General features: G+C 39.0%; 1 protein-coding gene and 1 long non-coding RNA gene across 8 annotated transcripts; both read right to left on the bottom strand.

Annotated features, from left to right (window-relative positions):
* Positions 1-10,922: 10,922 nt before the first annotated feature.
* Positions 10,923-16,519, bottom strand: LOC306984782. Of its 2 annotated transcripts, none has more exons than XR_013794618.1 (3): positions 16,424-16,519; positions 12,784-12,903; positions 10,923-12,393 (listed from the first exon to the last, which is right to left on the bottom strand). It is a non-coding gene; the product is annotated as an uncharacterized lncRNA (long non-coding RNA). The 2 variants fall into 2 exon arrangements; XR_013794619.1 differs by having other exon boundaries at positions 12,784-12,900; positions 16,424-16,497.
* A 2,604-nt stretch (positions 16,520-19,123) lies between these two features.
* Positions 19,124-25,573, bottom strand: LOC306984767 (uncharacterized protein). Of its 6 annotated transcripts, none has more exons than XM_079586456.1 (4): positions 25,437-25,573; positions 23,721-23,778; positions 21,434-21,553; positions 19,124-21,093 (listed from the first exon to the last, which is right to left on the bottom strand). In XM_079586456.1, the coding sequence occupies exons 2-4, from the start codon at positions 23,776-23,778 to the stop codon at positions 20,225-20,227; spliced, it is 1,047 nt and encodes a 348-aa protein (XP_079442582.1). In that variant the 5' UTR covers positions 25,437-25,573; the 3' UTR covers positions 19,124-20,224. The 6 variants fall into 6 exon arrangements, 5 of the variants coding, with proteins under 5 accessions (XP_079442582.1, XP_079442579.1, XP_079442580.1 ...); XM_079586453.1 differs by having other exon boundaries at positions 21,434-21,666; positions 25,437-25,545; XM_079586454.1 differs by having other exon boundaries at positions 21,434-21,663; positions 25,437-25,527.
* Between the last annotated feature and the right edge of the window lie 1,652 nt (positions 25,574-27,225).

Here is a 27,225-nt window from a genome sequence, read left to right as displayed (position 1 = left end):
ACACCAGTATGAATATGCTCATGCACTTTTAAATAGTTCAGTCTTAAAAAACACTTTCCGCAAAAAGAGCAAACGTGAGGCTTCACACCAGCATGAACTTTAAGGTGTGCTCTTAAGCCTGATTCCAGAACAAATGTTTTCTCACACTGATCACAGCTGAACGATCTCACTCCAGAGTGACGGCGCAGATGATCTTTGAGAGAGCTTTTGCAAATGAAACTCTTGTGCATGTGAAAGGTTTTTCTCCGGTGTGAATTCTCATGTGGATATTTAGTTTTGATTTATCTATGATAGTCTTTCCACACTCAGAGCAGGTGAAATATCCTTTGACTTCAATTTTTCCAGCTTGTTTTTGTGTGAAACACTTTTCAGTCTGTGAAATGGTGTTTCCATCTTCATTTGTGGAATAATGAGGGTTATGAAACAGAAGTTGTTTGTCTTCATTCACCTCCATTGGGTCTAAAATAAACACATCATATTTTCAAAATTCAAATAAAGAATGAGAACAAGAATAATTTACTAGGGAAATCACAATTAAGAAAAAATGTTGCCCTTTTTCAGTTTTCATCTTAATGTTCCTCATCAGTCATTAAAGAGAATGAAGGAAAACACCAACCTATTTGTTCCTCTGTATCTTCATCTTTTATTCTGCAGGGTTCTTCCTTAATCTCCATCTTTACAATAGTATGTCCGTAGTTTCTCCTGGAGTAATTCCTCCTGCTTGCTTCTTCTTCTCCTGTGGGAAGATGGGAATATTCCCAGCATTTAAACTCTCATGAACGGCTGTGGGAGCTTCACTGACTGAAGGAGTGAATTGTGGTCGTTGTTGCTCATTTAGCAGATGATCATCACACTTACTATTGCTCTCAATTATTCAGTGTAAATGTTCACTCAAATAGTCATTTAAAAACTATTCATGATTTAAGTTTTAACATCGACTTCCAACTCACCTGGCTGAGTTGCTCTACCTTGAGTTATAGTTTGTCATAGATTGATTACAATCCATTATAAGCTAAGATGATCTTAAAGTCCACAGTCATGTTCTCTAAAATCCACAGTTGCTTCATGTTGCTAGCACATAACTTAATTCAAGTATACTTCATTTACTTACTCATTTACTTCATATTGCGAAGATATAATTTGTAATATTATTGTTATATGGTAATATAGGATGCGTTTGATCTAAATAACACGCTAGAGAAGGGCTTCAGTTTACCTGTGTTTATTGAGCGCGCAGCAGTAATACACGACTAATAATGTCTAATTCTGTATTTGGTTTTGTTGTGAACTTTTGTAGCGCGTTTCTGTATTTAGTTGTGTTGTAAGTATTTGGAGCACACTCGAGTTGTAAAACTGACAAAGATGTTTTCTCAATTTGCGGGTATTTTTCTATTTGCATACGTTTTCTTCAGTTGCAGTGCGTTGAGCTCTCTCGGCTACCGTAAAATATGACAACAATAAGAAATATAGCTGCAAGCAGCCATTATTGGGGCCAAGCGCAAAGACGATAAGACATGCCAACATGGCTTGGAGTGTCAGACCAACTGCAGCAAGGAGCAATTAAAGACATTTAAAGATGAATTTAGGCAAAATGGCTGAAAAATCACATACAGTAACTAAAAATATGATTTAATGGATTATCACTGTCGACTAGGCCTATAGGTTGCGCAGTTACGAAATTGATGTGATGTGGTCAGAGTGAAGTGACATACAAAGCATGGTGTCAATAAGTCAAGTCATTGCAGATATACAAGCCTGAATAGTCATTTTGGTATCATACCTCAAATTTGCTGCTGTGGTATATGAAAATGGTTTTATCTATCAACACAAAATCCATAACTGTTAGTCGGCACGGTCTGGAGATGATACGATTCGATTTTGGTGAAAATCCCTCAAACGGTCTAGGAGGAATTAGAAAAAGTAGGTATTGAATGAAAATCAAGATGGCGGACAGGAAGTTTGGGCAAATATGGCAAACTTGATATCCATGTTCTCGGCATGACCCAAGAGATCTATTAAGACCAGTAGCATTGCAATAGGCTAATTTATTTAAAATGTATTAGCATTTTTGGAAATTCCAATATAACTTTTGAGCAAAAGGTGGCGCTGTCTTGAAATCTTTTGAGTACCTTCAAGGCATGGTGCTAATGGCACATACTAAGTTACGTAATGTTACACCAATGCATTCATTAAGTATAGCATTTTACAACACACTACTGTATTGAAGTCAATGGCAATTTCATGTTTTGTTCTATTATAGCGGCAACCATAGTCACAATCCCACAGTTTTTTTAATGTGACCGCAGAGTGAGCCCATACATGTGTGTGCCAAATTTATAGTATGTTGCAAGTACATGCAAGTTATTCAGAGGATCAAGACGACACAAAATCAGCTTAAACACAAGTTCCATTTTATTACTTTAAAAAAAAATTGTTTGTCAAAATACAAGGTATAACCACAGTGTAAGAACTTAAGTAACATGAAACCTTCCTAGCCTACTTGATGGCAGCTGTAAAACAAGTCACTGCTGAATTCCCACAGACACATTAAAGGATAATTCCGGTATTTAACATTGTAGTTTGTTTTGGATGAACAAGAGTGGTGGACAAATTTTTTTTGACAATGGTTCCTCTCTCGAGTTTTTGACTATAAAAGAATTGGCCATGGACCCATTTAACATTGGAGTCAATGGGCATGTCCGAAAATGTCATTAAAACAGTCAATAATGTTCGTTTACAAAACTGTGCAACTCTCCGAGTGATTAGTGATGTTAGTTGATGTTCCAGAAACAAAAAGTGTTGCGAAATACAGTTTCTGTCGTGTTTTATTCGTCATTTTGTAAAATCCCATTGAATTCTGTTGAAGGACTGAGTGCTCGTTAATATAAATGCGCTACCGGAAACGGAAAGGGGGCTGTTTACATTTGGTCGATGTAGCCTTTTTGCTCGCTTCCGTTTCTCATAAGGCTAGCGAGCAGAGCAACTGTGCTCCGGGGGAGTAAGCGAAATAAACAAACAAAACCTTCATTAATTGTTACTTGTAATATGAAGTTGAACTCGACTGTGACCGTGAGTGTCCCGCGAGACATAAACATCGGTTATCGCCATCAAGTGGTCGGGAGTGTGCTAACGCTTCAGAATCAAATATTGAGTTAAATGGGTCCATGGCCAATTCTACTATAGTCAAAAAATGTTGTCCACCACTCTTGTTCATCCAAAACAAACTACAATATAGACTCTGGAGTTAAATACCGGAATTATCCTTTAACTTTTCATGAGCAATTTCATCTTCTCTCAGTGATGTGTTTGTCTGAGTCCATATTATGAGCAGTGGCGGAGCCAGGATTTTTTCATGGGGGTGGCCAGGCAAGGGCCAGCAACCAGTCTGGGGTGGCACAGACATTTTAATTTAAAAATGAGTTTGACTAAGTATTGGACTGTTTTAGTGCCTACACAACTGAATACAGTTAATTTATACTTAATTGTAATTGAGATAGTAGTGAATTAGGAATCATGGAATACTGAGTGAATTTTTATATTTTTTATTATTATTATTCACCACCTCCAGGCATATTAATAAAGGGGCACACACTAAGTTCAACTTGCTCAGTTAGCTTGCTTCTGGTTCTCAAAACCCCCAATAGCTTGTTCTACATTGTTGCACCTTCATGAATGAGACATGCAGATAACTACTGTAGCTCAAAGAATAATCAACCTTCAGTGAATTTTATATAATCATTGAATTCTTCAACCAATTCTCAGTTTGTAAAAAAAAATTGCAACTGAAAAAGTTAACACTGCACGTTTAACTTTTCTATATTAGCAGTGGCGGAGCCAGGATTTTTTCATGGGGGTGGCCAGGCAAGGGCCAGCAACCAGTCTAGGGTGGCACAGAAATTTTTATTATTTTAATTTCAAAATGAGTTTAACTATAAGCATTGGACTGTTTTAGTGCCTACACTACTGAATACAGTTAATTTATACTTATACTTGTAATTGAGATAGTAGTGAATTAGGAATCATGGAATACTGAGTGAATTTTTATCTTTTTTATTATTATTATTCACCACCTCAGGCATATTAATAAAGGGGCACATACTAAGTTCAACTTGCTCAGTTAGCTTGCTTCTGGTTCTCAAAACCCCCAATAGCTTGTTCTACATTGTTGCACCTTCATGAATGAGACATGCAGATAACTACTGTAGCTCAAAGATTAATCAACCTTCAGTGAATTTTATATAATCATTGAATTCTTCAACCAACCAGTTTGTCAAAAAAAAAAAAGTTGCAACTGAAAAAGTTAACACTGCATATTAGTTGTCAAAATAAATATTGCAACAGTTCTATCATAGGCTACCTAAATTAAAAAGGGAAAAAAATGTCCCTTTTGAATCCCCATGTGCAAGAATGTGAACAAGGCGGAAGTCAACAGCACATAAATGCAAGAATGTAAAATTAGTTATTTTATGGGTTTAAAAATGATCCATTTTTGTCCTCTTTACAAATTAACGCCAGCTAGTACAAATGCACAGTGCTTATATTTATTTGTAGGCTACATTTAAAAATGACATCAGTTTGTGCCTTATATTGTGATCTCACATAGCAGATTATTTTAGTCAGAGTTGTAACAAATACATGATGCATGCATGCAGTTTTGACACAGCTTTAATCGCCTTTTTGATTATTTCACGAGTCAATTGACGTCAAAACACGCCGCATTTGCGCACTGTATTTGCACAGTACAACGTCTGACAGGACAGTAAAGTTAGTTTTACTGACATTTGGCCTGACAAAATATCATCTTACCGAAGATAGCCAACTGATGTAGGACAACGCGCGCCGCTTTTCTCAGCATCTGACAGAAGTGTCACCAGCTTTCACACACATATTTCAAAGTGGCATCAGAAAAGGTTTACGCTTGTTGTTTCTTTGACTGCACACTAGCGACGGTCTTGCAACCCACCAGTTGAGAAACATTGACTATTTACTATATCACTGTCTGTTGTTCTGCTGAAGCTCGTTCGGCACCTGCACATTTCCGCACTCGTTTGACTTGCGCTGGCGCTGAGGTGCAGTTGGAGTAAGCGTCTCACTTTTTTTTTTTTGTGTGGTCTTAAAGAGTACGGTTCTGCGTTAAAAAAACGTAATTCTTGACGATAAAAAAAGAGACAAAAACAGCAGTTGTGAGAGGGGTGGCCAAAGGGGTGGCCAAGCTTAGGCAAAGGGTGGCCACGGCCACCCCTGGCCACCCCCTAGATCCGCCCCTGATTAAAGGTAATTCCATCTTTTGCTTAATCTGAATATCAAATTATTTACAAGTCATGGCTCTGAACTTTGATCACTTAGACAACTTCGGGTAACACTTTTTCTTATGTCGCTGTAGAGCAGATGATCGGCTGTAACTCTTCCCACATGAAGAGCACTGGTGCGGCTTCTCTCCAGTGTGAACTCTCTCATGATCTTTCAGGTGTCCTGACTGAGAGAATCTCTTTCCACAGTGTGAACACTTGTACGGTTTCTCTCCAGTGTGAATTCTCTTGTGTCTTATTAAGTCGCTGGATGTAGTGCAGGTCTTTCCACAGTCAAAGCACACATAAGGTCTCACAGTATGAACACTCTCATGCTCTTTTAAATGATGCTGTCGTGAAAAACTCTTTCCACATACAGAACAAAAGTGAGGCTTCAGACCAGTATGAGTTTGAATGTGTGTTATTAAGTCTGATTCAAAAACAAATGTTTTCTCACACTGATCACAGCTGAACGATCTCACTCCAGAGTGACGGCGCAGATGATCATTGAGAACGTTTTTGTAACCGAAACTCTTTCCACACTGAGAGCAAGTGAATGGCTTTTCTCCAGTGTGAACTCTCATGTGCTCATTTAGGTGTCCTTTGTGTCTGAAACTCTTTCCACACTGAGTGCATGTATAAGGCTTTTCTCCAGTGTGAATCATCATGTGTCTGTTCAGGGTTGATTTACATACGAAACTCTTTCCACACTCAGTGCAGGTGAAAGATCCTTCGACTCCAGATTGTCCAGCTTGTTTCTGTGTGAAATTCTCCTCAGTCTTTGAAACGACTGCATTTCCATCTTCATTTGTGAAATAATGAGGTTTTTGAAACTGGTGCTGTTTGTCTTCATTCACTTCCAGTACATCTGAAATAAACAAATTCAATAAAAAAAAAAGACAAATGAGAAACAAAGTTCATTAATTTAGCACACATCTAGTTAACTATATAGTTTTAGATGTATTGTCATATGTCAGTTTTCATCTTAATGTTCCTCATCAGTCATTAAAGAGAATGAAGGAAAACACCAACCTATTTGTTCCTCTGTATCTTCATCTTTTATTCTGCAGGGTTCTTCCTTAATCTCCATCTTTACAATAGTATGTCCGTAGTTTCTCCTGGAGTAATTCCTCCTGCTTGCTTCTTCTTCTCCTGTGGGAAGATGGGAATATTCCCAGCATTTAAACTCTCATGAACGGCTGTGGGAGCTTCACTGACTGAAGGAGTGAATTGTGGTCGTTGTTGCTCATTTAGCAGATGATCATCACACTTAATCACTCTAGATTATCCAGGTGCAAATGTTTTGCTCTAATAGTCGTTTAGAAACAATTCCATGACTTTTTTTGAGACATCAGGCCGCAATATATGAAACGACAAACTACATGAAATAAAAAATTTATGTCTTTAAAAGTTTAAATGAAAAAGAGATAAATAAATAGAAATAAAAAACTATTTAAAAAAACTAATAATAACATATGTGCACATATTTAAATCCATAATCATAATTCAAACTCCAATGACATAATTAAGATCAGTTAGAAGAGAAAATAGAACAGATTGTGACTATATTGTATTTCAATAGAACGTGAAATACACTTACATTTAGTCATTTAGCAGACACTTTTATCCAAAGCGACTTACAACTGAGGACTACAGCAAGCAAGTCATCGTGAAGAGGCAAAAATAACGCAAGTGCTCAAAATAGAAAGTTCAGGCATTGCTCAGAGTAGCATAAGCCAAACAAGGGAGGATTAAAGGAAGAGTTTTTTTTTATGTCAAGTGCTCACGGAAGAGATGAGTTTTCAGTTGTCTTTTGAATGTGGTCAGGGATTCTGCATTCCGGACGAGGGTAGGGAGGTCGTTCCACCAGCAAGGAACCGTGAATGAGAGTGTTCTGGAGAGTGATTTTGTGCCTCTCTGTGATGGTACCACAAGCCGCCACTCATTGACCGATCGTAGACTTCAGGTAGGGATGTAGACTCGTAGGAGCGAGCGAAAGTAGGAGGGAGCTGAGCCTGTGGTCGATCTGTAAGTAAGCGTCAATGTCTTGAACTTGATGCGAGCAGCGAGTGGTAGCCAGTGCAGAGAGATGAACAGAGGAGTGACGTGGGCCCTTTTGGGCTCGTTGAAGACAAGACGAGCTGCAGCATTCTGGATCATTTGTAGAGGTTTAGTTGCACATGATGGGAGACCGGCCAGAAGAGCATTGCAGTAATCAAGCCTAGAGATAACCAAGGCCTGGGCGAGAAGTTGTGTTGCATGCTCAGTTAGGAAAGGCCTGATCTTCCTGATGTTGTGCAGTGCAAACCTGCATGATCGAGCGGTCTTTGTGAATCTAGCTGGATAGTGAAGTCGTGCTGTAGAGACGGATTGGCAGGGAGGACGAGAAGCTGAGTCTTTGCCAGGTTGAGCTGCAGGTGATGTTCCTTCATCCATGCCGAGATGTCCGCCAGAGAGCTTGAGATTCGTGCAGCTACTGTGGGATCATCAGGTTGAAATGAGAGGTAGAGCTGGGTGTCGACAGCATAGCAGTGGTAAGAGAAGCCATGTGCCTGTATGATGGGTCCCGGTGATTGGTGTAAATGGAGAAGAGGAGCGGTCCAAGAACTGAACCCTGAGGAACCCTTGTAGTCAGTTGATGTGCTTTGGATACCTCACCTCTCCATGTGACCCTGAAGGACATACCTGTGAGATAGGACTCAAACCAGTGGAGAGGAGTTCCTGTGATGCCCAGTGATGAGAGGGTGGACAGGAGGATCTGATGATTCACAGTGTCGAAGGCAGCAGACAGATCCAGGTGAATGAGAAATGATGATTTGGAGGCAGCTTTTGCGATCCGTAGGGCTTCTGTGACCGACAGCAATGCAGTCTCGGTTGAATGCCCTTTCTTGAAGCCAGATTGGTTTACATCTAGTTGGTTGGTCAGAGTGAGGAAAGATGATACTTGGTTGAAGGCAACTCGTTCAAGTGTTTTCGCAATGAATGGTAGGAGAGAGACAGGTCTGTAATTCTCTAAGAGTGATGTGTTTAATGTCGGTTTCTTAAGCAGTGGGGTTACCCGAGCCTGCTTGAATGCGGTAGGAAAAGTGCCAGAGTGGAGGGATGAGTTGATGATGTGTGTGAGTGCTGGTAGAAGTGTGGGAGAGATGGCTTGTAGAAGGTGTGAGGGGATGGGATCTAGAGGGCAGGTGGTAGGGTGACTGGAGAGGAGAAGTTTAGATACTTCTTCCTCGGTTAGTGGAGAGAAGGTTTTTGGGAGTGAGAGGGGTTGGACTGGGTTCATGTGTGTGTGGAGCTGAGAACTGACTGCTGATAGTTGTTGTTTTGTTGATAAAGAAGTTAGCAAAATCATCAGCAGTTAAAAAGGAGGTGGGTGGGTGGTGGTGGAGGTGGACAGAGGAGAGAGTTGAATGTCTTGAAAAGTGTTCTTTTGTTAGCGGTGCTGTTGATCTTGTTGTGGAAATAAGAAGATTTTGCAGCATGAACATCAACAGAAAAGTAAGAGAGCAGAGATTGATACATACTAAGGTCAGTTGTGTCTTTTGATTTGCACCATTTCCTCTCAGTTGCTCTGAGTTTGGTCCGGTGTTCACGAAGAACCTCAGATAACCAGGGGTTAGAGGGAGTAGTACGTGCTGGCCTGGAGGAGGTAGGGCAGATATTGTCTAAAGAAGAAGTTAAAGTGGAGCATAAAGTATCTGTTGCGGTATTAACATCCAGAGATGAGAATTGTGAGTGTGAGGGAAGAGAAGATGACACAGCAGAGGAAAGATGGGAGGGAGAAAGTGAGCGCAGGTTTCGTCTGAAAGTAACTGGTAGGGGGGTTGGTGGAGCATGGGTAGATGTTAGAGGGTAGAGTTGTAGATTGAAAGTAATGAGGAAATGATCAGAAACATGGAGAGGTTTCACCAAAATGTTGTCCGTGATGCAGTTGCGTGTGTATACCAGGTCCAGTTGGTTGCCTGATTTGTGAGTACCTATGGTGATGAGCCGTTTGAGATCGAATGAGGCTACGAGAGAGATGAAGTCTGTTGCATTCGGCTTCTCTAGATGAATGTTGAAATCACCAAAGACTACAAGTGGGGTGCCATCCTCAGGGAAGGAAGACAGCAGCACATCCAGCTCCTCTACAAAGCTTCCCAGTTGACCTGGGGGGCGATATATGACTACAATATGGATCTTAATGGGAGTTGTAAGTGTAATAGCATGATATTCAAACGAGTAGTTATTGTATAGAGAGGAGAGGGTTGAGTATTTCCAATTGTTAGAAATGAGAAGACCTGTGCCCCCACCCCTCCCAGACTGGCGAGGAGTGTGAGAGAAAGATACGTTGTTAGAGAGAGCAGCAGGGGTTGCTGAGTCTTCTGGACGAATCCAGGTCTCAGTCAAGCCTAAAATATTAAGAGTAGAGTGAGATGCAAAGGCTGGAATGAAGTCAGCTTTGTTGACTGCTGACTGACAATTCCATAGACCCACAGAAAGAGAGAGAGGTGTGTGTGAGGATGAGAGAATGTGACGCAGATTAGCAGTATTGCGCTGCCTTCTGTGCGTGATGAGAGAGCGTTGTCGAGAGACAACAGGAATGTATTGAATGTATTGAAAGCACATATTGAGTAAGGGAAATACTATACCAGTGTGAAAGGAAGAGGGAGAAGAGGATACTTAAGTGCCTTATAGGTTTCCTTGCTCGGTGGAGCATATATATATATATATATTAATCCTTTCCTTTTCCTTTAATCCTCCCTTGTCTAGCTTATGCTCCTCTGAGCAATGCCTGAACTATGTATTTTGAGCACTTTTTGCATTGTTTTTGCCTCTTCACAATGACTCGCTTGCTTTAGTCCTCAGTTGTAAGTCGCTTTGGATAAAAGCGTCTGCTAAATGACTAAATGTAAATAAAGGGAACTTGACCCTTACTGACATGACTGGAGTCTGGGAAACAATGGCTATAGCCTACAAAATAATTAGGAAAGACACAAATACACCAGCCAAGCTTATATACATTATATTAGGGCACAGATACATTTGTAGAGGTTTATTTCAGGCATTGTTGTCAACAGGCTACTAGTCACCGGATGCCAACAAGGCTAACCAAACTATTTAAATTAAATGTAATGCCTCACAAATTAAATAAAAAAAGATAAAGACATCAAAGAGTAAAAAACTGTATTAGCCAAGGTTATTCGCTCATTGTTTGCTCTGCTGTGTCCACCATGTTTATCTAAATGCCTGAAATCAAACAGGTAAAACAGCCCAGACGAGTTATATTACACAAACTATATTGCTTTGAAAATGGGAAATGTTGCAGTTAATGCATAACATTGAAACTACCTTTTCGAAATAATCCATTAAACGACTCGAGTTGCGATTTGAGGAGCGAGCACAAATACTTTCAGTTCCGTTCGTTTTGTGAGTTGTCTCAAGGCCACGCCCACAACAGGGGAAATATCATGAATATTCATGTGTACTCCACACAGGAACTGAATATTACACAACACCAGAAGCAGCAGCTCATTTGCATTTAAAGGGACACACAAAAACAACCGCATAGCAATTTTAACATGCTATAAAAATACCAGTGTGGTATTTAGAGCTAAAGTTTCACATAAAAATGAATCTCACCAGTTCACCTGAAAAACTTTAGAAATATTTTAATGCAAAACAAGTGTTTGAAGTTCAGTAAAGTTGAATCATATCATTATAAATCATGTTACAGCGGTTGAGAAAAGAGAAGTGCAAAAAACTATCACCAGATTCAAACTTTACCACTAATTTAACCCTTACTGTGCGTTCACACCGCCGGCGGCGAGAGCGTCAAATTGGCCGGAAGCCATTCATTTTCAATGAGAGCCGGCGGTGACCTCCGGCGAGGGCAGCGCGGCGCGTCTTGGTAATAAGCTATGACGCGGTTCGGCGGCAACCAATCGTAATGTAGAAGTCCTCCGCCTGAGAGGATACCAGAAAACACAATCCTGTAAACTTTGGTTCCGACCACATTAGTTCCTAAGCAAAATGGAGGAAAAGTTAATCATTTCTGTTGCGGGTTTCCCGTTATTGTACGACGTGTCCCTGCTTACATACAGGGACATTAATAAAAAGAATGACGAATGGAAAAGGTGTCTGAAATGGTTGGTGTTTTGTTACTTTCACATTTAAAATATTTTAATAGGTTAACTTATACCCTACGTGTGGCCAGTATGCACAAAATAGGATACTGATTTATATTCAGTTCTTATTTGCTTTGAGGCTCCTTTAAATAAAGTTTTAAAAAAAATCACGCATTGTAAAATCTACGTCAGAGCGCAAGAGAGTCCTCGAATCTCACGGTGTCGATGGCAGGGCGGTGAGAGCGAATTTTGCTGCTCTCGCTGGCGGCGGTGTGAACGTACAGTTAGATTTAATCACTCTATTTAAACAATCTGAATGTCAAATTATTTGTAAGTACAACATTTGTAAATCATGGATGTGAATGTGAACTTTGCTCATTTAGACGACTTCGGGCAATGATTTTTCTCATGATACCGTAGATGAGATGATTGGGTGAATCTGTTCCCACATGAAGAGCACTGGTACGGCTTCTCTCCAGTATGAGTTCTCTTGTGTGTTTTTAAGTCACCCGGTGTAATACAACTCTTCCCACAGTCAGAGCACACATGAGGTTTCACACCAGTATGAATACTCTCATGCTCTTTTAAAGTCTGTAGTCGTGAAAAACTGTTTCCACAAAAAGAACAAAAGTGAGGCTTCACACCAGAATGAACTTTAAGGTGTGCTCTTAAGTTTGATGAATAAACAAATGTTTTCTCACACTGATCACAGCTGAATGATCTCACTCCAGAGTGAAGGCGCAGATGATCATTGAGAGAGCTTTTACGCTTGAAACTCTTTCCACACTGAGTGCATGTGAACGGGTTTTCTCCAGTGTGAATCCTCATGTGTATATTAAGATTTCCTTTATGTCTGTAACTCTTTCCACACTCAGAGCAGGTGTAAGATCCTTCTTCAGTTTTTCGAGGTCGTTTTTGTGTGAAAAACTTCTCCATCTGTGAAATGATGTTTCTATCTTCATTTTTGAAATGTTTGTCTTCATTCACTTCCACCGGGTCTAAAATCAACATATCAAATTTCAAATAAAGGAGAAATGAGAACAACAATATACCAGGTGAGTCATTTACATTTATTCATTTAGCAGACGCTTTTATCCAAAGCGACTTACAAATGAGAACAATAGAAGCAATTAAACTAGCAGTAGGACAACAGTATGTAAGTGGTATGACCCTTCTCAGCTCAATCCAACGTTGTACTTATATATTTTTTTCTTTCTTTTTTTCTTTAGATAGAATAGAGGAGAAAGTCTTAGTATTACTGGATCAAGTGCTGCCGATAGTCACAATTCATAAAAGAGTCACAATTAAGCTAAATATTTAGTCCTTTTTTCAGTTTTCATCTTAATGTTCCTCATCAGTCATTTAAGAGAATGAAGGAAAACACCAACCTATTTGTTCCTCTGTATCTTCATCTTTTATTCTGCAGGGTTCTTCCTTAATCTCCATCTTTACAATAGTATGTCCGTAGTTTCTCCTGGAGTAATTCCTCCTGCTTGCTTCTTCTTCTCCTGTGGGAAGATGGGAATATTCCCAGCATTTAAACTCTCATGAACGGCTGTGGGAGCTTCACTGACTGAAGGAGTGAATTGTGGTCGTTGTTGCTCATTTAGCAGATGATCATCACTCTTACAATCACTCTAGATTATTCATGGTTTAAGTGAATTAAGGGTTTATTGCTGTAATCAGACATCAATTAAATGTGGGAATGTGTGCAAAATAGAGACAAAGGAATAGTTTGCCATTCAAATGAGAAGTAGACTACTGTGGCGAGGAGAGAGAGAAAGGAGGCGAGCGGTACGCAAGTAGGTCAAGTGCAAATGACGAACACCTGTGTCTTATTGCAGTAATTGGCGTGGAGAGACCGCTTATAAGCCGTGCTGGAACGAGATGGGACGAGAGAGAGATGGACTGAGCACTCGCACGAGGGACTGGAGAGAGCGTCTAACGTCTAAAGCCTGGAACACACCAAGCCGACGGTTGGCCGTTGGGCAGTTTTGTGTGTTCCGCACCGTCGGCTGAAATTGGTCCTCGTCGGCGTTGTTTCGGCCGATTTGACATGTTGAATCGGCGTCGTGAAAGAGGGAACTCTGATTGGCTGTTCAGTTTACTGAACGAGTCAGTGCATGAGGATAATAGCAAAACAGCGAGCAAAGAAGTCAAAACGGTACAGATAGAAGCTGTTCTAATGTTACGTTATCTTACCTGAATTTTCCTTGATGAATATTTAAATATCAACATAAACAAAGTGTGTAGCAGGATTGATATTCAAAACGGTATGCACACATTGCTTTGTTTACGGTTTGTGTATCTGCAGCGTCGGTTTCCCTTTTTGCATGACGAATATAGACGAATATATCTGCAGAAATAGACAGTTGTCACATTTACACGCAGAGACAGTCGGCTGTAGTTCTCTTGGTGTGTTCAAGTGCAGCTTTTACCCCGACGCGAGGCGACAACTGCCGGCTTTCATCAGCGCTAGTTCGTCGGCGTCGGCTTGGTGTGTTCCTGGCTTAAGGGGGCTTTCACACTGGCAGTTTACTTCGGAACGGGACACGATTCGCATGAAAAATCGTTAATATGAACGCTGTCATGCGGACCCGGAAGCGCACTGGTGTACCGAACCCGAGACGACCTGGAGGAGGTGGTCTGAGTTCGGTTGCTCCCGAACCGTGCACGTGAATGTGACAGCAACACAGACTTGGGTGCGCACTTATTCAGGAAGTAAAGTGACTTGCGTATGCGTTTTAGCTTATTATGATGTACTCAGTTAAATAACACCCATGTAATGGATGATAGTGTTGATGAAGTACCTTGGATACGAGCGAGAGTGAGCCTGCAGGGTATTCGCGGCAACAGGGCAACACATTTGGAAATCCACTGTCTCCTCAAAAGAGTCCGTTTGCGAGCAGCAGAAGTCCACCTTATGTGACACACACACAGCAAACCTGTGTTGTTCACTCAACTGCGTATAATAGCACAGAATTAATAAAAAACACAATATATTGACTCGCGTTCTGTTTCTATCATGCGGCGTGCACGTTTGCGATGACGTAATATGCACGCAAACGCAACAGGGTTCGATAGAATCAAGTCGAGTGTGAATTAATTTAATTTAATGTAATTTTAGTACGCATGTCCGAGACGCTGCAAAGTTCTATATGTTATTTAAAGTAAGAATAAGATAGAAAGTCTCATATCATGGAGATGTGGATGATAGTGGATAAAATTTTCAGTATAAATAAACATAACTATTTAGAAATGTTATAGAATAGCCTATCTATCTTCTAGTTAAGCCGGGTGCACACTGCGATTTGGTCGTCTGAGACAAATTTAGCAAATCCCCAAAAAAATCCTCAGATCCTAGGCTAAAATCTGAAGTCTTTGAACGTTAAGTTTGACATGTTCACCGACAGCTGATTAATGACGGGATAGAATTTTAAGCCCTAGCTCAAAGATGATAACCAGCACAGTTCTGAACAGTTGTACTCGCATAAAAACTAAATTTTATGGAATAACACTCCATTTTTTTTTTTGCTTAATTGCAGAAAAAAGTTGTTTGCAGTGACGTTCCTTAAATCCAACACAGATTTTCAGACTTTTGAACACATTTCCCTCAAAATGCTGGTACCCATCTACAATGAAAGAGAGGGACAAAAATGTAGCGGTGTGGTGAAAATCAGCCTCAGCCAATGGACTAAAACATATTAAACATTTCGGTAGTGACATGAAAATGCGGGACACTTTTTTTTAACATAAAGTTTCATGATTTAAAAAAAATATATATATATTTTTTTTTACTTTTTTCAAATAAATCAAAAAGGTATTAAAAAATAAAAAACATTTCAATATCATTTTCAAAAGTTGAAATTTAGGGTGTAAGAAATTGTAGTCTGCCGCGACCCAGATTCCACTCATTTTTTCTTACAAGGGGTTAGGGTTCGGGACAGCCACATCCCAATTGAAAGTACCTAATAAATTATGATTTCATATATATTAAGCTTACTGATATTTTAAATATTATTGTGGGATTCAATAGATAATATAATGATCTTTGTAAACATCTCAAATTTTAATACTTCAAAGCTTTTGATTTTTTTTGTTGCACCAATTTTTTGCACCAATTCTGTAGAATGGCCCATAATAGAATATATTGTGACTATAGTGTTTAAATAAAATGTCACTCTTTCTTGATATTGAATCAAAACTAGTTTGCACATAGTTCATAATATAACAGTTTAAAAAGTGTAATATTACAATATTAACTAAACTTGTAATGGTTACAAATTGAATGTGTGAAATAATAATAATACGATGTTAGGTTAATTGTTCCCAGGATGTTATACCCAACCCGAGAGACCGAGATTTATGTTCAAACATTCTCTTAATAATGACAACAAATAATGACCTTATCTTATCAAAAACGGTGTAATTATCAGTAATGAGCTCTATATTTCCAGCACTGTCAAACTATCAATTCAGTTCAGAGAGAAGCTGAAAGAATATTGATGAGGGTTTATTGAAATCAGACATCGATTAAACCTGTGAATGTGTACAAACAGACAGACATTTAATTTAAACTCCAGTTCTGTGTGTCAGATTGTTGCATTAAAAACGTACATGTATAGCCTAAACAGAATGTTAGCACAAAACTGTTTTATTTGCATGATAAGTTTTAAATAATAGCTACTCAACACTGTAAATCTAACAGGTTGTGGTTTTACAGAGGGAAAGCTTTTTGTCATTTAATCAACAAGGGAGAGGAAAAAATGTAGCCCTGCTGACATTAGTTATGATTTATCATTAAAAACTGTTTACCACCAGGTTTCATTTGTTCATTTACATAAAATGAAAACAACTCATAATCTTCACAAATTGTAATGTGAAAAAACAGTCAGTAATGTTTACGTTTCGCGAGCGTAGTGAACAACATCAGTCGGTTCATTTCTGAGTGATTCACTAAATGAACTGACTCGTTTAGTCGTTTGGATTTAGATTTATCCTATTAAATGATAAAATGAATGTACTCACAGTCTGAAAACAGCAGATTTAGAGCAGAATGAACGGCTGTGTTCCACTTCTCATGTTTATGTTTCGTTCCCTCGGCTCGCTCACTTCTCTTCTTCTCCTAGACTCGGGTGTGTCGTTGCTTCGGTTGCTCGAGCGCCTCTACTGGCGGAACTCCAGCGATGCGAATTCTTTACATTGAGATTTAACAGGCAATGCGTCGGGCTAAAGTGAAAGTTGCTCAGATATTCTAACCCAGTGGTTCTCAAACCGTTTAGAGTGTCGTACCCCCAAAGTATATATAAAGTTTTTTTTTTTTTAAGGGAATAATCCTAAGGCAAGAGATAATGTCTCTGAGTGAGTTAGAGAACACTTACTAAAGGGTTGGTTCACCCAAAAGTGCAAAGAGAAAGTGTACAAAAAGTATTCTCGTTACTTCATAAAAAGTTTTTTTTTTAGCCTTTCTGTCTTGAAAGTGGTAATTAAATTACTGTCTATTGAGGGTCAGAAAGCTCTCAGATTTCATAAAAAATATCTTAATTTGTGTTCCGAAGATGAACAAAGGTCTTACGGGTTTGGAAAGACATGAAGACGAGTAATTACTGACACAAATTTCATTTTTGGGTGAACTACACCTTTGAGGCCAGTCGCTTCAGAACAACAACACAATGCAAATAAACTATATTATCCCACGGAGAAATAACCTCCAGGGTAATAACTTTGTAAACATGGACGATACGAGCCACGATGCTAGCAGGCTAATCCGAAGCAGGATGAAATTACACTCAAAAAGATCGCTAGACATCACAAACATTGTCTAACGGTTGGGATACAGTGTGACAATCTGTGTTATTAACAATATAGAAGGAAAACGTACTTTGTCACAAACACTGCAGATGAATGCAGGCACACGATATGATCGCTCCACTGGATTAGTGAATTGGCAATTACGCTGAGTCAGTATGAGAACACTGCACTATGTTATTTGCATAAAACACAACTTAAAATGTCACACACGTAGCCAACTTAAAGAGGAACTTGGCAACTCTAGCCATTTCTTCACTGATTTTCACTTTTGTTGTCAGATGTTTTCTCAACGAGCTCCCCCTACAGCTGTGGGGCGTATATTTCACAACACTGTCGTAAAAAACTCACTTGCGGCACCTCCTCCCCCTTTCAACTGCTGCTCATGTGCATTTGTTATTATCGGAGCCGGCCAACTTTATTGTGTGGAGCTATGTCGACCGAGATGGGTAATACATCACAGTATCATAGAACATTGACATGTATGTCAAATTGCCGTAAAGCAGTTTGTGTTTCTCGCTCATTCTCGCTTCTCACAAGACTTCCTATTTACAACTTACCGGGACGTTAGTCCCCATGTTGCAAGGTTGGTTTTCCGCCTGGGAACGCTGGGGGGAGCGGCGAAAGTCATAATTTTCACCAGAACACGTTATTTAACCATCCAAATGATTTCTTAACGGTTTTATTAAGTTGAAATGGTTGTCAAGTTCCCCTTTAAAAAGGGAGAGAATTCACAACACTTACAGTGAAAATGTTTTTAAACGAAGGCTGAAAGAGTTATTGAAGTTTAATGGTGACGAGGTTGCAGTAACTTACGTTATATAGACGTATATAGCGGGCTCCAGACTGCGACCAAATGGTCGTTGCCCAGCATCGAATGGCAAACGAAATGAAAGCGGAACAAAACTGCACTCCAGTGGTTCAAGTCTTACCTCTTAGTAGGTCCTTCAGGGTGTTGTGGAGGGGTGAAGAGTCTATAAGTTGCAACATCTAGATACTGGGGTGCCTCAGGGCTCAGTGCTCGGACCACTTCTCTTTTCCATCTACATGTCATCACTAAGATCTGTCATTTAGAAACAAGGCTTTTCCTATCACTGCTATGCTGATGACACACACCTCTACCTCTCATTCCAGCCAGATGATCTGATGGTTGCTGCAAGAACTGCTTGGTCCTACAGATTTTCCTAATACAACATCAGTAAGATCAGGCCCTTCCTATCGGAGCGACACAGCTCCTTGTCCAAGCTCTTGCTCTATCCAGACTGGACTATTGTAATGCGCTCTTGGAAGCCCTTCCAGCATGTCCTGTCAAACCTCTGTATCTGATCCAGAATGCAGCAGCGAGAGCGGTCTTTAATGAGCCGAAGAGAGCGCACATCACACCACTTCATAAACTTCCACACGGTTCAGTTTTTAGCACGCTTTTAGCGTCACGGTTCTGGGATGGTTCGGTATGTGCTATGTACTGGGAAAAAAGGACTACTGTCAAATAAAAATAAAGAAAATAAGAACAAGTAATCAAACTACAAGGAACATCACAAATAAATACAATAGAGCAAAGGCACAAATTAAATAAACAGCACTTTTCCGGTTATTTAGTTACCTAACAGTAGTTTTCAGGAACAGAAATTGAATAAAGTAATCAAATGTAAAACAACATTGCATATAATCTTCACTGTATAAATGAAATAGAGTTTGTGATTTCATTATCTTTAGTTGTTTGCTTAAAAAAGAGACAGCAGGAATATTAGGCTGCTGTCACTTTAAGGCATAATGCATGGATCTAGTACACTGATATTGAACATGCGCAGATTCCCGCCAAGATGGGAATGCTGTTTTGACTTTGTTTACAACAGACTGGCAATTCCAGAGACCAATAGGAAACAAAAGTAATGTACTAGAAGACAATAAATTATAGTCATTAATATTTATTCAAAAGCGAAACATGAAAGAATAGTAGGCTACAGGAAATGGCTAATATGCTCGTCTGCCACCATCTACTAGTTATAATGCCAAATAATGTCTTTTTTATTTTTAAATTACAGTGCTTTCTGTCTAATGTTGGATTTCCTACATCTTGAAAAATTGAGACGATCTCAGAAGAATGAACAAATAAAGTTTTTTGGTCATCAGATTAAAAATAACATTTGAAGTGCTGGATAAATCTGGTGTGTGCGTGTCCAATTACAGACATAGTGTGTCTTATTCCAACGTTCCCATTAGATTAATGTGTGTATTGCAATTAATAAAACTAATTAGCAAATTAGGTATGTGTGCATTAAAATATAAATACAACGTTAAAAAGTCAACCATTAATGGTTTTGTAACGATGTACAAGGTACAGAATGACAGATCACCGGAAATGCCCAAGCTGGCTTATCGAAAACCAGGAAGTAACATCCTGGATATCGTCAATTGCCAAAGACACAGAACACATTCACTTTTCCTGAGCAATTTCATCTTTTCTCTGTGATGTGTTTGTGTCTGTAATAAAACTTTTTATGCCAAAAGCTCTGTTAAAGCCAAAACAATCTCTGTTACCTTAAATTATCCGTTTATTACTGTAAAGCCGCTTTGAAACAAGCTACATTGTTAAAAGCACTATATTAATGAAAATGACTTGACATGAACCCTCAGCCGGAGGCGGATCAGAATCCATGTTGCAGAGGTTCTTCATTGTCAAAGACAACCAAAGTCAAACAATCCAAGATGATAGACGATAGACATAATAAAAGTCCAGGCAAAGTTCCAAACACAGCAAGACAGGCAGACACCAAACAAAACCCAAACGAAAGACAAAATGGTTAATACAATAAAACAGGCAAACACAGCAAGGCAGGCAGACAATGGAAAGAGAAAATTATTATTTTAATTAATCTCCACAAAGAAACAAAAGACATCCCTTCATAAATTGTTTTATGGCAACATGGTTTTGTGAACTATTATTTTGACCTTCCCCAAATCAAACTTCACGACTAATTTAAGCAAATTATCCAGCTTTTTATTAATCTAAATGTCAAATTATTTACTTGTAAGTGTATTATTTGTAAGCGATGGATCTGAACATAAACTTTGCTCAGACAACTTCGGGCAACGTTTTTTCTTATGAGTCTGTAGATGAGATAGCTGGGTGAAACTCTTTCCACAGTGTGAGCACTTGTACGGTTTCTCTCCAGTATGAATCCTCTGGTGTGTTTTTAAGTTGCTGGATGTAATGAAGCTCTTCCCACAGTCAAAGCACATATAAGGTCTCACACCAGTATGAATACTCTGGTGCACTTGTAAAGTTTGCAGTAGTAAAAAACTTTTTCCACAAAAAGAGCAAAAGTGAGGCTTCACACCAGTATGAACGTTAAGGTGTTGTCTTAAGTGTGATTTCATAACAAATGTTTTATCACACTGATCACAGCTGAATGATCTCAATCCAGAGTGAGAGAGCAGATGATAGTTGAGATTTCTTTTGGATATGAAACTCTTTCCACACTGAGAGCATGTGAACGGTTTTTCTCCAGTGTGAACTTTCATGTGCACACTTAGGTGTCCTTGATGTCTGTAACTCTTTCCACAGTGAGTGCATGCGAATGGTTTTTCTCCAGTGTGAATTCTCAAGTGATCATTTAGGTGTTCTTTCCGAATGAAACTCTTTCCACACTGAGTGCATGTATAAGGCTTCTCTCCAGTATGAATTCTCATGTGTCTTTTAAGGTCTGATTTCTGTCTGAAACTCTTTTCACAATCAGAGCAGCTGAAAGATCCTTTGACTCCAGTTTTCCCAGCTTGTTTTTGTGTGAAACACTTTTCAGTCTGTGAAATTATGTTTCCATCTTCATTTGAGGAATAATGAGGGTTATGAAACTGATGTAGTTTGTCTTCATTCACCTCCATTGGGTCTAAAATAAACATATACAATTTTCAAAATTCAAATAAATAATGAGAAATGAGAACAACAATTATGCTTAACTCCATGCTTGACGCTGACGCGCTGCTCCCGGTCATGGCCGATCACATGAAAATCAGCCAATTCCGGTCACCAGCCGATCAATCGTTGCATCTCTATTACTGAGCACATAATTTAAAGAACAAAGTACTTTTCGCTAAGAATCAACTTAAATTACACAGTGTAGCTTTAATTTAGCAGAAAGTTTACTACTGAGTCTACTAGTGTCTAATTTTAGATGTATTGTATGCATTCCTCATCAGTCATTAAAGAGAATGAAGGAAAACACCAACCTATTTGTTCCTCTGTATCTTCATCTTTTATTCTGCAGGGTTCTTCCTTAATCTCCATCTTTACAATAGTATGTCCGTAGTTTCTCCTGGAGTAATTCCTCCTGCTTGCTTCTTCTTCTCCTGTGGGAAGATGGAAATATTCCCCAGCATTTAAACTCTCATGAACGGCTGTGGGATCCATCCATTCTGGCATTTTCCCAACAGCATTCAAGCAGGCTCGGGTAACTCAACTGCTTAAAAAAACAAAAACATTAAACATCACTTGTAGAAAGTTACAGACCTGTCTCTCTCCTACTATTCATAGAAAAAACACTTGAACGAGTTGCTTTCAACCAAGTATCATCTTTCCTGTCTCAGAATAACCAGCTGGAGTTCAACCAAGAAAGGCCATTCAACCGAGACTGCATTACTGTCGGTCACAGAAGCCCTACGGATTGCGAAAGCTGCTTCCAAGTCCTCAGTTCTTATTCACCTGGATCTGTCTGCTGCTTTCGACACTGTTAATCATCAGATCCTCCTGTCCACCCTCTCATCACTGGGCATCACAGGAACTCCTCTCCACTGGTTTGAGTCCTATCTCACAGTAAGGTCCTTCAGGGTCGCATGGAGAAGCGAGGTATCCAAAGCACATCAACTGCCCACAGGGGTTCCTCAGGGTTCAGTTCTTGGACCGCTCCTCTTCTCCATTTACACCACATCACCGGGACCCATCATACAGGCACATGGTTTCTCTTACCATTGCTATGCTGACGACACACAGGTCTTCCTCTCATTTCAACCCGATAGCAAGATCGGTCAGAAATCTTGGAGTAATATTTGATGACCATCTGACCTTCACAGACCACATTACAAAGACAGCTCGATCATGCAGGTTTGCACTGCACAACATCAGGAAGATCATTGCCCGGTTGCATAAAGCACCTTAAGTGAAATTTTCCCTTAAGTTCGCCCTTATGTTTCCCTTAAACCTAAGGGTGTTGCAGAAAAATACCCTTAAGTGTTACTTAACGTTTTTTTTAAGTGAAACGTCATAAACACTTAGAATTTCCCTTAAATGCTGTTTTTTCACTCAAGTAATCCCTTAAAAAGCGTTAAGTGTTGCATAAAACCCCTTAACGGTCATTTCCCTAAGTATAACATAAGGCTTGGAAATCGTACCCTTAAGAGTAACGCGGACAAAAAATAAGACGACATGGCTGAATTTATGGAACCAGCTGAAGATCATTATGTGCCAAGAAGAATTTTTAGGGATAGGGAGAACCCTTTGGACCATCTTAGCGATGAAAAGTTGTTGCAAGAATACCGTTTTGATCAACGCGCAATATTTGAGATCACTAACAAACTAGACGGCGACCTTGACCGTGTCACACATCGCAACCACTCTTTACCTGCGGTGTTACAACTGCTTATAGCACTGCGTTTTTTTGCAACTGGGAGTTTTCAGACGATAGTGGGAGATGTATTCCACGTTCATAAGTCGTCTGTCAGCAGAGTGGTTCACCGGGTTGCGGGGGCTATTTCCCGCTTGTGTTATTGTTTTGCGTATCTATGGCAACAACAGACTTTTATAACGTGAATCCAGGATCGCTGTCGTGAAACACTTAAATGTTTCCCTTACCTAAGAGAATCGTTTAAGAGATTATATGCAACACCCTTAACTTGTTCTCTTAGGTAAGGGGAAATCGCCCCTTAAGTGTCATACTTAAGGGAAAAACTTCCATCATGTGCAATTAAACCTCTACAAAAGATCCAGAATGCTGCAGCTCGTCTTGTCTATAATGACCCCAAAAGCGCCCACGCCACACACACCTCTCTTCAACTCTCTGCACTCGCTACAATTTGCTGCTCGCATCAAGTTCAAGGCATTGACGCTTACTTGCAGATCGACCACAGGCTCAGCTCCCTCCTACTTTCGCTCGCTCCTACGAGTCTACATCCCTACCAGAAGCCTACGATCGGTCAATGAGTGACGGCTCGTGGTACCATCACAGAGAGCCACAAAATCACTCTCCAGAACATTCTTATTCACGGTTCCTTGCTGGTGGAACGACCTCCCTACCTTCATCCGGAATGCAGAATCCTTGACAACATTCAAAAGACAGCTGAAGACAGAAAAAAAAATCATTTTCCTTTAATCCTTCTTTGTCTGGCTTATGCTACTCTAAGCAATGCCTGAACTTTGTCTTTTGAGCACTTCTTGCGTTGTTTTTGCCTCTTCATGACGACGCTTTGGACAAAGGCGTCTGCTAAATGACTAAATGTAAAGAGAATGAAGGAAATCACCAACCTATTTGTTCCTCTATATCTTCATCTTTTATTCTGCAGGGTTCTTCCTTAATCTCCATCTTTACAATAGTATGTAAAAAAGAACAAGACGTTAAACAAGAACAAGATGTTGGTGCTGTTGTTCCTTGCAAGAAGCAGAAAATATCAGTGACGGGTAACGTTAAACAGTACAGGTTCCAAAAAGAATGGCTAGGCGCTTTTCCGTGGCTACAATACGAGCAAGATAAAGATGTTATGCTGTGCAAATACGGCTAAGAAGCAAGTGCAGAATTAGCAGGGCCACGCTGCAGGGACATATTCATTAGCAGGTCGCAACCTAATAACCCCCGTACAATTCAGGCAGCCGCTAACAGGCTAATTAGCCTTCCAAGACAAAGCCTGGCCAACTGAAACAGTCATCATCTGATTACTGTACATTGTGTGGCAGAAGCATTAATTGTGTTCAGATGTAAATTTAGAGCTTTTATAAGGACAGTTCGCCCAAAAATGAAAATTCTGTTATCATTTAATATATTATTCATTTATTATCTCTTTAATCTTCAGAACACACTTGAAGGTATTTTTAATATTATGGGTGTATAACGACATTTGGGTTGGTAAATGACAGAATTTGTATTTGTTGGTGACTGTCCTTTTACATATATTTGAAGACTACACTTCAGCGTCTGTGCAATGTGTATTTGTGCATATGAAATGTATGAATTTATGCATGTTTTTTGTGCTTTCTGAGGACAGCCAGTGTAATTGTTTTTCTAAAACTGAAAATATTAAATGTTTATAAGGTAAACTTCTGTCACACGCTATGTTTCTGAGTTCTCTCTGTGTTATATGTTGCACAGCACAGTAATATTGTGTCGTTTTAGGAAAAAAAAACTTTTAATTGTCTGTGCTCCAATTTTTTTTAATTAAGTTCATTAAAATTATAATAAAAAAATATTATAATTTAATATTATAATAGGTTTATTATAATAATAAAATGTAAAAAAAAGTTACCGTAGAGCCCTGGTTGCGTTTCAATAGAACATCAATCTTGACATTTAATCAAAATAGTTTGCATATTCTTTATACTATAATAACATATAGTTTTAGTATAATACAAAGTTTAATATAAGAATATTAACTAAACTTGTAATGGTTATAAATTGGATGCTTTCTTGCAACCGACTCTAAATAATGACAAACAAACAAATAATTAATTGATCTTCTCAAAAGTGGTGTTATTATCAGAAATGAGCTCTAGCTATATTTCCAACACTGTTAAACTAACAGTTCTTCAATTCAGTTCATAGAGAAGCTGTTCTCTTTTGATTGTTGCATAAAAAATATACATGTAAAAAACAGAATGTTAGAACAAAACTGTTTTATTTGCCTGATAAGTTTTATATAATAGCTACTCAAGTTCAACACTGTTAAGCTTTTTGTAATTTTATCAACAAGGGAGAAAAACATTGAGCCCTGCTGGCATTAGTTTATATGATATATCATTAAAAACTCTGTTAACCAGGTTTCACTTGTTAACTACATAAAATGAAAACAACTCAATCTTCACAAATTGCAAAGTGAAAAAAAAACAGTAATGTTTACGTTACGCGAGCGTAGTGAACAACATCAGTCGGTTCATTTCGATTCATTTCTGAGTGATTCACTAAATGAACTGACTCGTTTAGTCGTTTGGATTTAGATTTCTCCTAATAAATTATAAAATGAATGTACTCACAGTCTGAAAAACAGCAGATTTAGAGCAGAATGAACGGCTGTGTTCCACTTCTCATGTTTATGTTCCCTTCCCTCGCTCACTTCTCTTCTTCTCCTAGACTCGGATGTGTGAATTGCTTCGGTTGCTCGAGCGCCTCTACTGGCGGAACTCCAGCGATGCGAATTATTTACATTTAGATTTAACAGGCAATGCGTCGGGCTAAAGTGAAAGTTGCTCAGATATTCTAGCCCAGTGGTTCTCAAACTTTTTAGTGTGTCTTTCCCCTGAGTCATTTAACACCCTTCTGTATACCCCCTCTCTTCTACTTAGACTACAGTCACACCTCTTTTATTAAGGTACAATATTTGTCATTAAAGGAATATTTTCATTAAGGGACAATATAAAAATCGATTTTTCCAGGATATTTTTTTACCTTTACAAATACCTTTGTAAAATAAGTAGCCTAATGCTTTAAATACATTTTCTAATAAAACAATAGAGTAATATGCAATGAGGGTAAAAGCGATAAATACTTTTAAATATTGAATTAAGTCACTGTCTTAATGAATGAGTCATCAATAATTCATTAGTAACTAAGCAAGTAGCTGTATTTATGAATGGGTCATTGAATCCCTGACTCTCACGCTTTCATATGAAAGCCACAGCAGAACTGCAGCACACTGCAGTTTTTCGTGAACGTGAGAGTCAGGGATTCATTGACCAATTCATAAATACAGCTACTTGAAAAAAATATGCATTGCATTAACCATCCATGCATTTTAATGCATTGTATTTTTAGGGCTTGCATTTTTCTGGGCTGAAATTCAACATGGTTGTATATTTAAGCTGTGGATATTTCAATTTAAAACATTTCAAACACATTTTCATTCATAAAAATGAAATAATCCATATTCACCTTTCACTTCCAAAATATTCAAACTGTTTAAAAATACAACCTATAATATTCAACGGGCAATTTTCGATCCACTTTATTTCGCTTTACAAATTCTCTTCCACAAATTCAGTGGTTCAAATTCAACAGTAAATTCAACATTGACATCCAGGAACTGCTGGAAAAGCAGTAGATTACCGAGCATAATCTCAATCTACTGTTAATCAACCTCACCAGCAGGGGGCGCAAGCGTGTGTTGTTGACGAAGAGCAAGCCATTCATTCATTCATAAAAACTGATTTATAGAAATGGAAGTGTATTTGTGATTATTATTATGAGGACTGTTTTTTATGTTTAATTCAGTGTCTTCATGGTCCCTGTGTAGCCTACATGCATCTTTCTCTACCGTGAACGAGATTAGGTTATTCCCCCGATGCTGATGTACAGAACAAATGTTACATTTGAGGTAGACATATATTTCTCTTGGTTGTTTAGTTGCCTTAACTTTATATCGCGGCGATGTGCTGCAGTAGGCTACTGGGTTTCCCTCAATAAATTCAGGATTGCTGGACATATAAAACGATTAACGTATCTTAATGGACTAATACAGTGATATAAAAGACCAAACTCGCACCTTATTGAGAAGGCTGTACTATGGCTACAGGCAAGCAGATGTGGACTCAGAATATGAACTTAACTTGCTCAGTCTTACCTCTCAGTAGGTCCTTCAGAGTGTTGTGGAGGGGTGAAGAGTCTATAAGTTGCAACATCTAGTTACTGGAGTGCCCCAGGGCTCAGTGCTCGGACCACTTCTCTTCTCCATCTACATGTCATCACTAGATCTGTGATTCAGAAAGATGGCTTTTCCTATCACTGCTATGCTGATGACACAACTCTACCTGTCATTCCAGCCGGATG

This window comes from Phoxinus phoxinus (genome assembly GCF_949152265.1).
Source record: "Phoxinus phoxinus genome assembly, chromosome: 17".
NCBI classification, from domain to species: domain Eukaryota; kingdom Metazoa; phylum Chordata; class Actinopteri; order Cypriniformes; family Leuciscidae; genus Phoxinus; species Phoxinus phoxinus.
This window is presented reverse-complemented; position numbering and strand designations above follow the sequence as displayed.

What these genes read in the sequence shown, in the direction of transcription:
- LOC306984767 (XM_079586453.1), bottom strand. Translation starts at nt 21,626, where the DNA reads ATGCCAGAATGGATGGATCCCACAGCCGTTCATGAGAGTTTAAATGCT. An exon ending in AGATACAGAGGAACAAATAG is followed by an intron (nt 21,094 to 21,433) that starts GTTGGTGTTTTC and finishes TGTTTATTTTAG; the next exon opens with ACCCAATGGAGGTGAATGAA.